Source organism: Cavia porcellus, unplaced genomic scaffold, assembly GCF_034190915.1.
Source record: "Cavia porcellus strain 051 isolate PalLab524CR breed Dunkin Hartley unplaced genomic scaffold, mCavPor4.1 scaffold_4, whole genome shotgun sequence".
In the NCBI taxonomy this organism is placed as follows: Eukaryota; Metazoa; Chordata; class Mammalia; order Rodentia; family Caviidae; genus Cavia; species Cavia porcellus.
In genome coordinates, this window is record NW_026947487.1 from 71,460,375 (window position 1) to 71,478,203 (window position 17,829).

The window sequence follows — 17,829 nt, forward strand, 5'->3', positions numbered from 1 at the left end:
TAATAGTCAATATTTTCAAATAAAATATAGGTGTGCTTCTGTAATACACACATGTGGGCTTATACTTGTATTTCCTATGAAGCAGTGACATTTCAGTAGCAGTGAACACACTAAACAACCAGACCTTGGTTTCTAGGCATTAACGACACCAGAAGGAGTCAGGGTTCTTACACACATGACTGAGGAAAAGTACCGGCAAGCCTAGTACATTATAGTGACCATGAATAAAGCAATACAGAATGAACAGGGAGATATCAAAGAACATAAAAGCACATTAAAGAGGCTTCTACTGGCAAAATAAAGGCTAATTTCATCATTAAAGTAGGTAAAAATAACTATCATACCCCACTGAACAAATGGGTAACAAACCAGGAATGAAAAAAAAACCTTTTAACAAAAATATGTCAGTCATACTATGTTAGATAACCATCACAGGAGCAGAACTTATTGTAGTATGTTAACACTGGAGGGAAAGACATGATGAGGAACAGAATATAGGCATAAGAATAATTTCACACACACACACAATGCTTATCATTCACCAAGGAGAAAACAGTAGTATCACACCAATCGGCCAGCATGATCATATGACCAAGGCTCACACCATCTGTGGTGGGAACAGCCCACAGTATGATGCAGTGTTTTGTGGGCTGAGTCACTTCATGGACACCACCATGGATCCAGGCAAGGTTCAACCTTATGAAATATACTAAGATTCACAAGGACATGAAAGACAGAAGACTGAAGAACTTTTCTATGTTAGAAAGCAATATAGAAAAGATGTGTTTCAAGAGAGGATTCACACATTCCAGGAAGAGCTGGTGACACCTGGCTAGAACCTGCACATTGGATAGTGCTGAAGCCCTGAAAGGCGACTTCCTCACTGGGAGAGTGGCAAGGTGGAGTGTCCAGGCTCCTCAGAGTAATACTCCGGAGTATATTCAGAATGAGGGAGAAAAACACTAGAAGAAAAACATGTAAACCGGAACAGAGCAGGTCAAAAGGGCAGCAAATTAAGCAAAAAGTAAGAGTTTAGGAATGTGTGATTTTCATTGTACTATTCTTGGAGATTTTCTGTCAATTTCAAATTATCTTTTTATTAGTTTTAAGGAAGATATACTTTGGGAATTTTTCCTATAAACATCCCTGCCACAGTCTTTCTTTCTTCATTAAAAGAAATGCTATTTCTTGTTTCATTCTTTTCTACTTGTTCAGACCCCAAATGCTAGGAGTCACTGTCTCAAGCATCATATGCCGGGTTCAATACCTGAGCTGTTCCTGTTGGTTCTTTCTTTAAAACAGGCCCAGCAGTCCCTACCACACACACACATGCTCAGCACCGCACCACAGCATCCTAGTCAAGGCACAGTCACTCTTCAAGAGGTTCCTTCCAGTTGTTCTCACACTCACCACTGCCAGCTGTACAGCCTCTCCACAGCTGTCTGCACTCTGCTCTAGAACTCTGAAAATGCTTCCCACATCTTTAAGGACAGTAAAAAAGCCATACTCTCACAGGAACCTCTGAGGACTGTGTAATCTACCACCAACAAAAACCTACCTCACATTCTGTTCTACCATTGAGACAGTGAACTGTGTCCTCCCCAGAATTCATGTGCTAAAGTCCTGACGCCCAGTACCTAAGAATGTGGCTGCCTTTGGAGGTGGATGCAATTAAGATTAAATGAGGTTGATAAGTGAGTCTTAATCTAACTGGCATTCATGTGAAAGGAGATTAGCTCACAAGCACACACACAGAGGGAGAGGACAGCCATCTACAAGCCAGTGAGGAAGGACTGAGAAGAAACCACCCCGGACATCCAGATCTCAGACTCCCAAGCTCCTGTAAGAAAAATTAACTTCTGTTCTTTAAGCCACCGAGTCTGTGGTATTTTATTACAAGAGTACACTCGACAGCCTCCACTCCACTCAGACACTGGGTTCTGCCCTCTTGATGTCCTACATCCGCTGGACCTGCTAGGCCCTATGACACTGGTTGTTCCTTCCAACTAGGGCTGTCTCCTGCCACATCTAGCCTGTCTCTCTCATTCCCTCCCAGATCATATTACAGGCTTGAGGTCTTCACCAATCCTCCTGTCATTTAAAGTTCTAGCCCACCACAGTCATCTTTCCTTGGGCTTCTACTTCATCTTTCTCCTAGCACTTCTGTTTCCCTCTAATGAGAAGACAGAAATTCTGCTGTTCACTTTGGAGTCCCCTGCATCAAGAACACCTGGTACATAAAAGTGACCAATGATTTATATTAAATAAAGAAGGAACAACGTACTTATAGCATTTACCTTTTCAAGAGCAAAAGGACAGCATTTGCTGTGCTTGAGTCTAATCCAGTTGTGGGCTCATCCAGAAACAAAACAGAAGGATCTGTGATCAACTCCATTCCTATACTGGTCCTCTTTCTTTCGCCCCCAGACACACCACGGATAAACTGAGTTCCAACCTAAAACACAAAGTATTATTATCATCACTGACAGGAACAATCAGGATCACTATCACTGTGTGACCTAACCTGTGAGACACTTTATCTCATTGCCCTCACTACTCTTCTGAACAGCAAATAAATAGATACCTGGGAGAAGAAGGCAGTTTCTCCTGCACCAGATGTGTAAACTGAGGATAAGGTCAGGGTTGCTACAAAGCCAACCTGATATGAAATCCATGCTTGTTATAGTTTCTGTATGTTCCTTACCATATGTAATGATTCCTTGTAAGGTAATAAATTAAAACACAAAGATATGGCTCTGATACAGTGAAACTGCAATCTAAAATAGTAAATGTGTGAGGATCTCAGTTCATTTTTCTAGCAATAAATAAGAAAAGGATTAAAAATAAGTAAAAGAAAGTATCTTACTGGAACACAAAGTCAAGCAAATAAACCAAACCAAACGATCACTCAACAAAAGAAAAATAAGTAGTGCATGGTGGCATGCTGGAGTTATTCTTTCAAACAAAATTTAGCAAAAAAATCCACCAGTTTTCATCTTAAAAAAAAAGCAAAATATCATGAAAGGTAAGTATCATGAAAAGCAACAGCTAGTACAAACCCTGTTTTCCATTATAATCTCAATAGCCCAAGTTCCAAATGTCTACTCAGCAAATTTCCTGTTCACTCATCCCATTTTCTCTTCTTGATCCTGCACCACCAACCACACAAGTAGTCATTCTGTCCTCTTACTCTTGCCCACATCATTAAAACCCTGCATATAAGAGTCTGGAAATTTAATATTAGCAGAAAAGTGAGAGAAGGCAGCAGAGGGAAGAGAGAAGGAACAAAAGCACCAAAACTCCGCAGAAAAATAACTTGAGTACTACACAAATGAAATTTTAATGCGAATGAGTATAATTTTGGAAGCCAAACTATAGCAAAGCGAAACATATAGAACAAGCATCTTTGGACTCTTGCTATTTGGATTCTTCAAATTTATCAATTCTAGAAATACACCTCAAAAAAGCAATGAAACAAAGCCCCTGGAGGAAGAGTGAGAAAAAACAGCTAAAAGTGGGAAGAGAAAAACACAAAAGTTAGTGCAAAGGCACCAACTGAGCATTAACCATGAGCATGGCAGAGGACACATGCCTTGCCGGGCCTTGTCCATTGTGGAGACTGGTTTTCAGCTTAATTTCTACTTCACACTGTGTAGTCACTTTTCATTTTTCTCTTCATTACAAAAAGCAATACATTGAGCACACACACTACAGGAAACTGAAACTTATGAGTAAGGGAGTAGCATCCACATGGAGGAGTTTCTGTTTCCTGACTATGACACTAACTTTTTTCACATTACCTTGGAATCTGCCACTTTATCCAGGCCTAACTCTTTAATGACCATGTTAATCCTTTCATTTTTTTCATGATTCTTCATGGTTGTTGGAAGCCGAAGAGCTGCTGAGAACTGTAAATTTTCTCTCACTGTCAGCGTGCCCATCACAACATCATCCTTAAGGAAAAATGATGGCATTTACTGAGGCATATTCAATCTCTTCTAAGACCATCATGCTAGTTATAGGTACTTTATTCCATAAAAATAACAAACCAATGATAAAGTTCTAATTAATGGTGATTTTTAGGTTTACAGATTGCAGCAGTTCCACATACAGACAGCTGCAGATTCCTAATGCAATCATTTCCACCCCACTCCGGCACACCCAAGGAGATCCCAGGTAATACTTTAGCTACTAACAGACTGCTGTGTACAAGGATTTGCCAAGGACATCTGTCCAAGCTAGAGGAAGAACAAAGAGAAGGGCAGAAAAGGACAATAGTAGTGTCATTTAAAAGGATGTAACAGGTAGAATTGCTGCCACTATCCTAAAAGCATCATATTTCAGATCATCTCCACTTTTCCATTTAATATCATCCTGGGCATAATAGGAGCTCACATAAAGCTGGTGTAAAGAAAGCTGTTTGTATAACCATATCATATAATCACCTGGAAGCACACCAAGCTACAAGCCAAGACACTTACCCATATAGAAACAGAAGAAATTTAAAAGACCAATCCACTGATACTTACCTGTACTACATAACCTGAATTACATTTAAAGTTGGCAGGACGTGGTTCTCCATTTATCAGAACATCTCCAGATAATCCATTAGGATCTTTCCTTGCAGCTAAGACATCTAACAACCTATAAAAGTACATATATTTTGGGGGAGATTTCCATCCAACACAGGTCATACTTTTTAGCCACACTGAATCCAAATTCTGCTCGAGTTAGAAAATTAAGTCCATCAAGGTATACATCTATATATCTACACATAGATATACAACCATATATATGTCTCAAAAATATTAAGGCAAGTCATCATTGGCATATCCAGCACATACCCAAATGACCCTCCCCCTACCTGACTTTGGAGGTCCTAACTCAGGCATAGGACTCCTTTATCTAAAACTCACATCCTCAATCTTACCTTCCGTTCCATCTCCCTACTTCTAATATCATCCCTTTGTCTCCACTCCCCACTGGCTCATAATATAACCAAATGCTATATGCCAGTAGCAGCAAACCTATGGGACGTACGTTATCGTGTTTTTCTTTTAAAACAAGACATGTTAATGTAGTTATTTTTTTCTAAGAAAACAAACAAAATCACCACAGCACTCAGGTTTAATTGCAGTGTTGGCACTCGCAATAAGTGGGTTTTGAGTTGCAGGTTGGGCACTTGGCTTCTAAAAGGTTTGCCATCACTGCCATATGTAAGCCAACCACTTTATCAGGTCCTATTAGTAAAGCTAACCTAATCAGACAGACTACCTGGTCCTTGAAATGAAACCAGAACCTGGCTCAACCGCACACTAGCCACAGTACCTAGGACCAGGCAGAACAAGCACAGAATGCACCCCACCATGTGCTCATGTTACAGTGATTTTTAGTACATACATTAAATCTTGTGTGGCACTGAAAATTGAACCAAGGGCTTTCTGCATGATACATAAGCACATAACCACTGAGCTATATTCCTATCCTATAAAAGTGATTTTCAAAAACACTGCACAGAAAGGCTTATTTATTTTTTGTTATACTCACGAAGATTTGCCTGAACCTGTAGGTCCAAGAATGGCATTGAGGCCCGGTCTCATGATTCCACTGTAAACACAAAAACATATTATTTTACTGTGTATTTTAAACAAAGTTCTATTAGTATCTGCACTGACTATACTGAATGAAGGTTTATAAAATTGTGGACAGAAAGTAAGCACCAATTCTTAAGGAGAAAAAAAAAAAGGAACAGATGATTTATAGAAGGCTGGTATATAAAGGATGTCAATCACTAGTCAGGACTTGTAAGAAAGATGGATCAAGTGCCTCTTTCACCAGTTATTCTCCAAACTACTTACACCTTTTAAAAATGACACATCCAAAGTTCAAGATTCCTTGAAATTGGCCTGTGAATAGCTTACATTAGTTCAGTTAGAACTTAGCATGTAGGATGACGTGGGTTCCATCCCCAGCAACAAAAGAAAAGTTCCTTGAAATAACAGATTTTCATGAAGTCCTGCAATGTAAAGTACAAAACAGCCTCAGAGTATAACGTTTAATGAGTACTATCTTCAAATAGCCTCACTTGCTCCCAAACCAAATTCTAAACAATCAGTTTTTCACAGAATACCAGAAGTAGTATAGTGGTCTCACTACTAAAATCTAACCAAACCAAAAACAACTATCTTAAGTGAAAATCCAAAGGGAGCAGCATGCCAGAGAATAGGAGTGCATCCCAGTTCTTATAATCCAAGACAAATGTCTTATCAATTAGAAAAGATCGATCATTTCCTTCCATGTTAAGGGAGCTGGAAAGTATTCAGTTTAGAAAAAGGGAGTATCACTCCGGGAGGGGATGCCCTTTAAGGATTGTACAGGTATAAACAGACACAATTATGTTTCAAACAAACTTAAGTAGACACGAGAGTGATGAACAGGTAAACAGCAAGCAGGGCAAAAAAATACAGAAGAGATGCTGCAAATGGACAGCTATGATGAAATAGAAGCCTGGCTCAGCCCAGTCAGAATTCTGGTGTTTCTCTCCAGGTTCTCTTCAGCATTGGTAAGTTAAGTATTTCACAGAGAAAACAGCATCTATTCCAAAGGAAAGACTGGAACTGACAGCTATTTAAATCTAAGATAATGATCTCCATAAAGGCCAATCCTATGATTACACAACTATCCTGAGTGATAAACTTCTGTGTCACTTCGTCCCAGTACATAAAGAAAACAGGACCTCAGCATTTACTGCCTTTTGTCCCTTAACTGTCACAATTATACTTTGCCTGGAGAGGGAAAAGGGAAGATGTACTTCTCAAAGAAACATCAAAGACAGAGGCAGCTCAGTACATCTGGAGGAGGCCGTAACACAGAAAACATCTCTTAATTCTTCAGGTGACGACCTTCTGCCTCCAAGACTGACACAAACATAAGCTACTAATAGTTAACTAAAGTGTCAAAGTGCATTCATGTTTAGCCCTTAAATCATCTTATTAATAACTGCCTAGTTATTATCTCTAAAATGATCAGAAACAAGCTTGTTATTTATTAATACTTCAGTGGCAGAAAGCCTTTCCTGTTTTAAAAATACCCACCTAAATGAAAGCAAAAATTCTGAGTTATTTAACTAGAATTGAATGTGAATGATATAAGACAAAGAATTTTTCAAGTCCCTTAGTTTACCTTACTTGGACTCTAAGCATTACAGAACCAATAGTGTACAATCACAAATGCAGTCCCAATCAAGAGCAGAAGCCAATTCCATCTTCATTCGCTCAACAGCTAAGTGTCTAAGTGTTCCCTAGGACATGAGCTAGAATTGAAAATAAAAGAATCGTATAAACAGATGAAAAGGACAAAAGTTCAGCCCTCTTGGAGCTTACATTCTGCTCCAGAAATCATCACTCTAGACTTGATCACCTGTTGTATTTATAAACACATGAACAGAGCAAAGCTCATCCATTTTTGAGCACTATTCCCCCTAAAATTGAAAGTATTTACAATCTGACCCTTAAGAGGAAGAGTCTGATGATTCCTGCCCTGGTCTATAGTCCACAATTCCCTGGTTTCCCCACCCTATTCATCACACTGCTATTACCCTTCAAAGGTCATACCCTTCCTGTTTATTGTTTTACAGCATATACATGCAAATTCCTCTCCTTACACAGCAAAACATTCCCAGGAACAGCTGTGTCATACTGTTGCCACTTCCCTACCCCATAATATGCAGCACACTACTTACCAGAAGGAGCCCTTCTGGTATTATTTTTAATGGATAATCCTTTGGTATTGTTTTGTTTACGGACAAGAGAGGTCAAAGCGGCTACTGGAGCACAACCTGTCTCCCTCTGCACATTCAATCTCTTCACTTTCTCAAACTTCACTTTCTCAATCCAATTTAGGATCGGAGGCCTCTACATTATATATTATATATTTTAACATTATATAGTATATATTTTAGCCTTTGTATCATACTAGAACATAATGAAATTTCCCGTCAGATTATAGGCCTTCTGAGAACAGAGAACATATCTATGTCACAACCTATTATGTATGTACAATGCCAATAACCTAACAGGCATTCCAAATTTGTTGAATAAATAAACTTCTACAACTTACTAAAACTTGTATTCACGCTGGAGGAAAATTACTTACACTGATGTCTGTTATTTCATACTCAAATTCTATGTCAGTAATTCCTGCTAGGCTTGCTCTTCCTTTCCTTTTCTTAGCAGGAAGATGAACGAAGCTCTGTGTGGGATACAGCAACTGCCAGCTCCCAGAACATGGGCTGCAAAGAGGCAGAGAGCAGGGCATACTAGAAGATGCTTACATTATAGAATAAGAAAAATGACTAAGGCAGTCAAAAACACAAACACTGCAAGTCTTCCCTAATGTGTGGAATCTGAACAACAACCAAAAAACAACATGAAACTAGAAGGCAGATTATTACTAGACAAAAGGAAGGAAATAAGGGAGAAGGAAGAAAGGGGTGTAAAGAAGGGTAATGGGGAATAAACTACATTATATGAATGTATGAAAACACCACAATGAAATCTCATCTTTTATGTGCACTAACAAAAATATTTTTTAAAGATGAAAATAATATACCATAAAAACAAAATTGAAGGGGCTGGGGATTTAGCTCAGCGGCATAAGCACCTGCCTTGCAAGCAGGCAGTCGTGAGTTCGATCCCCAGTACCGATAAAAAGGGAAAAAGACAAAAAAAAAAAAATTTGAGCAGTCAATAGACACATGAAAAATGACAGCCAGGTTCTTTTTTTCTGAGATGTTACAAACATGGAAATGTGGAAAGAACTCAGAATTGTGCGTTTTAACAAGGAGTCATGCGTTTTAATCTATGCAGATAGATAGGGAAAAAGGTAGTTGACGCACTACCCAGCTCCCACTCTCTTATTCATCCTGGCCAGATCTACATGCACCTCCACAGGGTAGGCAGCTGTGTAACAAACTGACAGATGCATGTATTTGTTTGCCCCAACTGTCCACTGAGAAGGACTAAAAGTAAGGAAACTCCATTAGCAGAGAGCATTCTAAACACCCAGTCATTTATTTGTTTATGAATACTTTATCATTGTTGTACTCTAGGAAAAATAGCTTCATTATATTTATATATGGCCATACCATGTATAAATATGGTATATGTTTTTCTTCTCCCTCTGGGTGACCTAATTGATATATTAATCAATGCTCTCCCCTGTAAAGAATTGTAAAATCTTACCTAATTGATACGTTAACCATTGTTGCCCTCTACAAATAACAGATGTGGTGTTAAGATAAGCTAACAGGAGTTGTTAATTAATGCTAGATTTCTATTCTCTGCTGAGGAAAACAGGATTTCTTCTTATCTAAACTTGCTTGTTTGCAGGAAAACTTGCTTGTTACCTGATCTTGCTTTTCCCAAGACATGTAATCACAGGGTTCTTGTTCTATAGTGTGCCCCAGCCCCCCTCCTTGCATTGTGAGACCAACAGCTGTTTGCTGTTTTACAAGATAAACGCCCTGACTTTTAGCTGTCAGGTGTGCAGTCTCCAAATTGGCTCCTGGAGACTGTGTCGCCAGGCCTGGCCTAAAATAAAGCCTTTGCTCCCTAAATTTTAATTTCTTACTTCCTTGGATTTTATTCCGGGGTTCGAGTTATCACAATCGTCTTCCACAAAAAAGAGACAAGTCAAACGAAGGACCGAAGGGAATGATCTTGAGTATCAAGATAATGATAATGATGCACAGTTACTTAAAGCCACTAAATAAAATACAAATCTATGTCTTTACTGTAAATTAAGAGATGATAAATGGTGCTTCTCACTCTTAGTAGAATGCATATTTTGAGATGATAAAAAATAGAAATCACCCTGTGGCAACTGTCCCTTTGGTTAGTGATTCCCAGAATAGTTATCTACGAGAGCTGAAGCTGGTGAGCTTGAGTTTGATAAGGAACAGGATTCTGAGATAACATAAAATCATCTCCTCTCACAGTACTAATCAAGCACAAGGAAGAAAATGGTGACATTATGGTGAAATTTGGCAGAAGCAAAAAGGCCTGGTGATCAATTTTAATATCACCTAGGGTGATTTGATAATGGAGAATACCAAACTGGTAATCAGTCAGTCATGGAAGGAGTACCATGATAGTTACATTTCCCCTCAGCTGCTACTAGACAAAAACAGAAATAACTGAGAGATTTTAAGGACAAGGTCCATCCTATGCTGAAAGAGTTTGGGATGAAGGAGCACCAAGTGGACAGTCTGCTCTCAAAATCACTGATGACAATGGCTACATTAATGAGGCACAGTGATGACAGCAAATGCAGTCATTGACAGAGATTCTGGTTAGAAGGCTATGTTCCTATAGGTTTATGTTGGAAATTATTTCAAAATAACTTATTGATTATTTTGAAAATGTCCCAAAGTACACAATGAATTTCCCTCTTAATTACAGAATATCCACATGTCTCCTAGAATGGACTCTTTTCCAAAGATTTTCAGCACAGGTGAAGGAAAGCTCAAGTGCTGGGTATTGAGAAAAATTAAGCATAAGAAAAAGGCTTTTCATAAGACTGGGAAAATCAAATATGCATGAACAAGTTTTGCATTTATCTTCTTACAAAAGGGAGAGTAAAAAGAAAATCAATATTCTCATCAACTCTTCTGGTATATAATTGTTGTTTTGAATGGTGATGGTGTTATCAAATACAAACTGAAGATAATGAGAGCAACATCCCATACTCCAGAGACTAATCACTTGAAGGTAGATGACCAAAAACAATGCACCCAAAAAGGGATGACCTTTCCCATGGAAATGTGAGTAACCAAGAATATCGATCCCTTTAACTATAAAAATTGAAAGAATTTAACTTTTTTCCTGAAGGTAAGTGTAATTGTGACAACTTGAGAAATTTAGATATTTAAGCTACTCAGCAGGGAGCCAGGGTGCCCACTCTAAACATTCTGTGCAAGAGGAGGGAATAGAGATGGTAGGGGTGCTACACCGCTAGAGGCAGGGAGGAGGGAAGTTGGTGGATTGCATACAATATAAGTGAGAAGAGGCTTGCTCCACCCCCTTTTTACTCTTGATGTTTTTGCTGTCTTCTGCCACCTTGAAGTGTTGCCTCTGTGCCATGGCCACCAGGCTTTCGAGCCAGCTGGTAACAGAAAGAAACCTCCACAAACTGCAAGCTAAATAAATCTTTCCTTCATAACTTTGGGTGTTGAGTGTTTTGTTCCAGCAATGAGAGAAAAGTAACCAAGACAGTAGAAAAACACAAGACGATTTCCTCCTTTGCTGAAATGTACACCACTCGGCTATAAAAACACTGAGCAGCTGGCACTTACTGTATCGAGTCACTCATCTAACACATTAAAACTAGGTGCATAGCTCAACTGGCAGAGTGCTTGCCTGCCTTGCTTAAGACCCCAGGTTCAATTCCAAAGACAACAGGAAAAGAAAAAGAAAAAAGTTGTGTGTGTATGTGTATCTTTTTTGGAGGAGTTAGGAATATAGCTCAGTGGCTGAGCACTATGTATAGCATGCTCCAGGCCAAAGATTCAATCTTCTTCAGCATCAAAAATGATAACATAGCACGGTAAAAATGTACCCTCCCCCAGAACACATTTTATATCTATTCAACCTACACATATTCAAACTGTGTCATTTTCTACCTCTTTTAACACAAAATGGGAGGGATGAACATTTTCAAAGTGCCTGCCATTTTCCCTAAGTCAATTCCATCTAAACAAAAGCAAATGATTGAAGTTTTGTATCCATCATTCATCTCCTGACTTTTCAAGTCAGGATTTCTTAACCAACACAAGAAAGAGACAAGAAGCAGGGCTGATAGAGGGTGTCACTGCAGGAAAACATTCTAATTCTACCAGGCACCCCTGGCTCAGCCCAGTCAACTCTCAGATTCCCATCTACTACCCACACACACAAGTTGGAACAAAGCTGATTTCTAGGACCAAAAGAAGATCATAGTCATGTACAAAACAACAAGAAAATAGAAGAAACAACTGATTACATGTAGATCTGCAGCCACAAGTAATCAAAGGGCTCTGAGCCTCTCCCTCAGTCTTAGGGAAATGTGTTTACTTTGTCTACAAGTAATTGTATCCCTTATTAGTCAAATGAAACACATGCTATTTTGAGCAAACCCAAATTCACTTCTGACACTAGAGAGGGAAAGTAGAGTCTCAATTCTCTAGAAATCAGAGAAAAATTAACCGTATTGGATAGCTCTGGGAAATGGAAAAAGACCTAGTAGTGAGAGATTCTATAGAAATGCTCACTTCTTCCCCACTGTGTCCTAACTTCAGCAGCAGCTCTGAGTTTTTATTGGTTGTAGATGGAAAGAATGAAAATCATAATTACTAGTCTGAATTTTTGTTGCTGCTTTTTCCCCATTCAGTATTGAGCAATGAACCTGGGGGCGCCATACCATGCAGTAAACCTCCAGTCCTTCTGGTGTGTTTGTTTTGTTGTCTTTTGGACATATTTTTGAGACAGGGTCTCCTAAATTGTTCAAATTGGCCTTGAGTTTATAATCCTCCAGAGTAGCTGGGATTAGAGGTATACTAGGTACTTTTAAAATAAGATTAAATGCATTGGTTTAGATCCTAAATTCTCATCTCTTTAGACATCAACACCAGAACTTCAGCAAAATTACAGTTGTCTTATACTTAAACATTTTTTATGTCTTTCTTATGGAAGAAAAGCATTAAGTTGTTATAGTCCGATAACCACTACAAATGGGTCATTACTTAAAATAGATCTATTTGAAAGGAAAGTACTTTCACAATGTACTATCATTTCAAACTTCTTGCCACTGGAATATAAAGGACATAAAGTATACAAGCACCTATAAAGTATTAGGCTCAGAAAGTACTACTCAAAGGGTTACAATTATATCCCCATAATTAAAAAGCAATAACCCACACAGCCAGGCCTCTTTTCACCAAAGTACAAGACTTAATGAGGAAAAATTAAATGGCATACTAATTATTCAGTTTCTCAAACAAAACACACATAGTATAGACACATTTTAGGGCACTTTGTCAGTCCCTCTCAAAGTTATACATACTTAACAAGTGAGTCAATCATTTCAGTCCTAGTTTAGCTGAAAGAAATGAAAGTATGCATCAATATATCGATCTGAAGACTTCAATACAAATACTCATAACAGTTCACTGGTAAAATTAAAAAATCTATGAAGTTCAGCGCAGGTCAACAAAGTAGTCTTTTAAAAGGTTTATGCACATACTTGACATTGGATAATACTTCTTTCTCAACTGTTTTCTGACAAAATAGAAAGCCACTCTTCGTTTTTACTCGATAGCAGATGTTATGGAAACTTAACACAGCCCCTTCAGTACGGTTCCTCAGGTCACCGGAGGTCATCCCAGGGATACCATTGGTGTTTCTTTGTGACATTGGAATACAAAACTGGTCATTATTGGAAGACATCGGGGGAGTTTGAGCTTCTGCCACTCTGTTAAGAAAAAAGCAAGAGTAAATCAATTGTCCAGATAAATGTGTTGTAAAACTCTAGGTAACAAATACATATTTAAGCCCAGTCTTCTTAACTGTGCTTCAATTTGTAGATTCTTTCTCAATGAATTGTTCATGTACCTGTGATAAGAACTTCAGAATCTACAATGGGAAGCAGATGTAATTTTGAACACCTGCACTCCAATTAGATGTCAAATGAATTATCAATAAGTGCATGTAAATTACTTAATATTTATAAAAATGGAAAACAAATGAGGTAAGATTTGTCTCACTTAAAAAATGTAATATGATATAATTTAGTTCAGGAAGGAACTATACTATCATCATTATGCTCCCTATATTTTCTTTTTAAATTTCAGTTTAAAATATTGATATTGCCAAAAAGGCCCTAGCCAAGCAGCCACAGACAAAAGAACTTCTCTGAATTTAGATCACTAGATTTTATATCTATTGTACACTTTGCAATAATATAATAATTTCCTTAATCAGCAAACATTTAAATTCCCCATTAAGATTTAAAACTAAGTATGAACGTGACACAGTAAATCAAGCCAAGAGTTAAGTACTTCAATGTTCTAAAGCATAAAGTTTTGAGTTTATAAATGAAGTTTAAAATACAAGAAAAACACACAGGGGCCTGTCACAGCTCAGTGTGAAGGTTCTGTTACAGGCAACTGAGTTAAATAAAAATATATGCAGTCATACAGCACTAGGTCCTCCAAGGATCCAATGCAGAAGCCCAGATACCGTGTAACTGTTGGGGAGACAGACACCTCCCACTGTGGGCCAGACATCAAGACAAAAGATCAAACAAATACAACCACATCTCAAAGACTGATATTCTAAATAGGTCTCTTTAACACTAAGGAAGCCAGAAATCACCATTCCAACCCCCCACTCCAGGAAGTCACTGCTCCTTAAGCCTGTATGCTTGCAAGCTACAAGCCTCATTTCCCCATTTGTCCCCTGAGCAATTAATCTTATTGGTTGGCCATAGTTCTGTCCCACTTCACACCTACCTAGTGAGTTTCCATGTTTTCCCCATCTTGGACCTGCCTCATTCAGTGGTTTTACTCTATAAAAGTTCCTAGAAAAGATAAGAGTCTTTGGCAATCTCTTCTGGACCTTTTCTTTCTCTCTCAGACAAAACTTTCTTTCTCTCAGTAAATATATTCTGGGAGTTTCGTTCCCCTGTATCAGTTCCATCTCACACACACACACACACACACACACGTTTCATTATTTGATTACTTTTAAATAAAGCAATTATATAAAGTCATAAAACATAATTACTATATCACATTGTTACAGGCAGCTGAGTTAGTCAGAAATATTTATAGGCAGAAATATTTATAGGCAGTCTGACAAGGCTGGACCTCCAAGGAGCCAGTGCAGAAGATCAGATACCTTGTAACACTGGAGGAACCAGACACCTACCAGGTGGGCCAGATCTCAAGACAAAAGGTAAAACAAATACAACCACATCCTAAGTATCAGGGATTGATATTCTAAATAGGCATAGATCACCCTGAAGAAGCTAGGAGCCACCCATCCCAACCCCCTACAGGAAGAGTCACTGCTCCATAAGAAAGCTCCCTTGCTACCTGACTGGCTTCCCCATTTATCCCTGATTTGGTCAGTTTTACCGGAACAATTAATCTTATCGGTTGACCATAGTTCTGGTCCATCTCATGACCCTCTGCCTTGTTAAGTTTCCGTTTTTTCCCACCTTGGTGCTCTCTCGCTTCATGATTTTACTCTATAAAAGTCCCTAGAAAAGACAGAGTCCTTAGTAACCCACTCAGGACCCTGTCTGTCTCTCTCAGACTGAAGCTTTCTTTCTCTCAATAAAGAGTATTCTGCTCTTAATCTCTGTTGCTCTTAAAATTCATTCTTCAATTTTAGAGAACACCAACTCATACCAGACATATAGTAGGTCAGGAGTTTCATTCCCCTATATCAGAGGACTACAAGTTGGAAGCCAGTCTGGGCTATTAGCAAAAATCTGTCTCAAAATTTAAAAACCAAATAAATGAATAAAGAGATCTTGGGGTATAGCTCAGTGATGGGGGGGGGCCTGCCTATAAGGATGAAGTTCAGGGTTCAGTCCTAAGCATTCCCAATACAAAGGTCAAAAGTAACTTCAAGTTGAATGCTTAGCAACGAGCTCTTGGTTTTCAATATCATTAAAAATAAAGGTAATTGGATAATAACCTATATTATAAGCACTCATAAGTCAATATTGATACAAACAGTTCAATAAACAAAAGAAAAAAGGTCTTCCTTAACAAAAAAATTTAAACTGTAGGAAGAATGAACTTTAAAAACAAAACACACTTGAATCAAGAAACAGTAATTACACTCTGGTTTCTCCTCAAATCAAGTAAATCTTTTGCCTTTAAAAAAAAAGATAGTAACAGGTACAGCATGTTCCACAAATAGTTGACAAAATTAGAGAACAAAAGTTTAAAAGAAATCAGGTATTTGCATAGTTCAAGTTTCCCTGTCAAGCTATCTGTCAAAGAAGGAAAATGGTAACTTCACATTGAGAGCTGAAAAACAGTACCTTACCCAAGCTCAACATCCTGAGTAAAAAGATACATTCACATCAAAAAACCCTGACACAATGCCCTAAAAAGTTCTTTACTTTTAAGGTATTTTTTTCCAAAACATGAAACTGCAAAATAATTATGAGAAAACATCCAGTAAACACTAGACACGTATTCAACACATGAACTGACTACTGTCTTCACTAATGGAAAGATCATAAAAGAAAGAACATCAGAGATTGGACCAAACTGGCTATCTAGCAATTAACTATAATGTAAGAAATTGAATTAGATTCTGTGTGAAAAAAGGATACCAAAAGGACAAGGGAAATCAAGATAAACTATATAAATGAGTATTACAATTAATTAAATAGTATACTTCCGTGCAGATGTTAAAGTTATGATTGTGATAGGGGAGCTCTCTACTGTATTTTTGCAACTTTTCCGTACATCAATAATTATGTCAAAAATAAAGAGACATCAAAGTAAGCAACATTTTCAATGTTTATAATAGAAACGTAACATGCTCTTGTAGATATTCTTAACAAAATTTATACAATTCTGTCAAAGCTGCACTCTGGAAAAGTACCCTTTTTGAAAGGGTAACACAGCAAAATACTGTTTTCCTGTTACTCTCATACACTAATGATTAGCTTAAATTCAAACATCAGAGCTGTGAGATCCTCCTAGAAACCAGGGCTACGCTGCATACTGGAAGAAAAGTGAAAACACAAAGCTTACAGTCTTATAAACTGTTCAAAAGAATTTGTATCTCTTCCCTTTTAGGAGGAAAGAATGGGAGAAATGGGGACAACTGCTCATTGTTGAGAAACTGAAGCCACTTACTTGCAGGATCTCTTGGAGTGAACCAGTGATTACCAAGGAGGCATATATATGGCCCCAGGGGTAACTGTTGAGGCAGCATTCCTTGAGAAGCTACCTTCCTGGGGGAGGAAGACCTAAGATCTATATGTGAAGGTAAAACACAACTCACATGGTGGCCTACACCGGTAATCCCAAGCACTCAGGAAGCTAAGCAGCAGGATCCATTCGAGTTTTGACGCCAGCCAGTGCTACATAAGTGAGTTTAAGACCAGCCTGAACTACCCAGGGAGGCCTTGTCTCAAACAAATAAAAACTAAAAGAATTTTAAGTCGAGACACAAGGAGTGCTTTCTGAGTTCAAGCTCCAGGAGAATTACTAAGTAGCAAGACTAGATTTCTTATGGAGCAACTTGATAGAACTGTGGGGGTGCGGCAGCTGAAAAGGTAAGAAATACGAAATACAAATGACCTTTATTTTGCTAATGCGGGGAGAGACCCACACACACACACACACCCTGGGGTGTGGCATCCCCCCCCTCAGCGATCTCTGTGGCGTAGGGGCATGTAAGTTGCCTAGGTTTGGGGTGGAACCTAAAGGGCATTAGCGATGCACAGGTAGCCCATTGGCACTCATTTGGCGCCAGAGGTAAATTCCTACGGGTGGGGAAGATACAGTCACAGGTAAATTCCTAGGGGTGGGGAAGATGGAGCTCCTTGGTTCCGCCTAAGGCTTTACCCGTTACAGTGTCCTGTCTGGGCCAAAACTCTTTCACAACTGAAATGCACTCACTGGCCTGAGGCTTCTGCTTATCCCCCTTATAAATCAATACAGCACATTCCAGGGGGGTTCCAGTCCTTGCGTAAACTTGAGGATGTTAGTTGGTGAGTGGTTTCTTTTTATTTTTTTGTTTTTGTTTGTTTTTGGTACTG

At 38.6% G+C, this 17,829-nt stretch overlaps 1 protein-coding gene across 5 annotated transcripts in view; it reads right to left on the reverse strand.

Annotated features, from left to right (window-relative positions):
• The window catches only part of LOC100723442 (broad substrate specificity ATP-binding cassette transporter ABCG2), a 45,703-nt gene that overhangs the window by 20,336 nt on the left and 7,538 nt on the right, over positions 1-17,829 (reverse strand). For 2 of the 5 annotated variants that reach the window (XM_063247262.1, XM_063247263.1), the window contains exons 2-7: positions 14,546-14,613; positions 13,279-13,506; positions 5,548-5,607; positions 4,530-4,644; positions 3,801-3,953; positions 2,298-2,455 (exon numbers count right to left, since the gene is read on the reverse strand). In XM_063247262.1, the coding sequence (XP_063103332.1) occupies positions 2,298-2,455; positions 3,801-3,953; positions 4,530-4,644; positions 5,548-5,607; positions 13,279-13,506; positions 14,546-14,571 (740 nt within the window). In that variant the 5' untranslated portion in view covers positions 14,572-14,613. Of the gene's footprint in view, positions 1-2,297; positions 2,456-3,800; positions 3,954-4,529; positions 4,645-5,547; positions 5,608-13,098; positions 13,135-13,278; positions 13,507-14,545; positions 14,614-17,829 lie in introns of those variants that run through there. The other 3 variants (XM_003467467.5, XM_013150094.3, XM_023564117.2) reach the window with 2 other exon arrangements.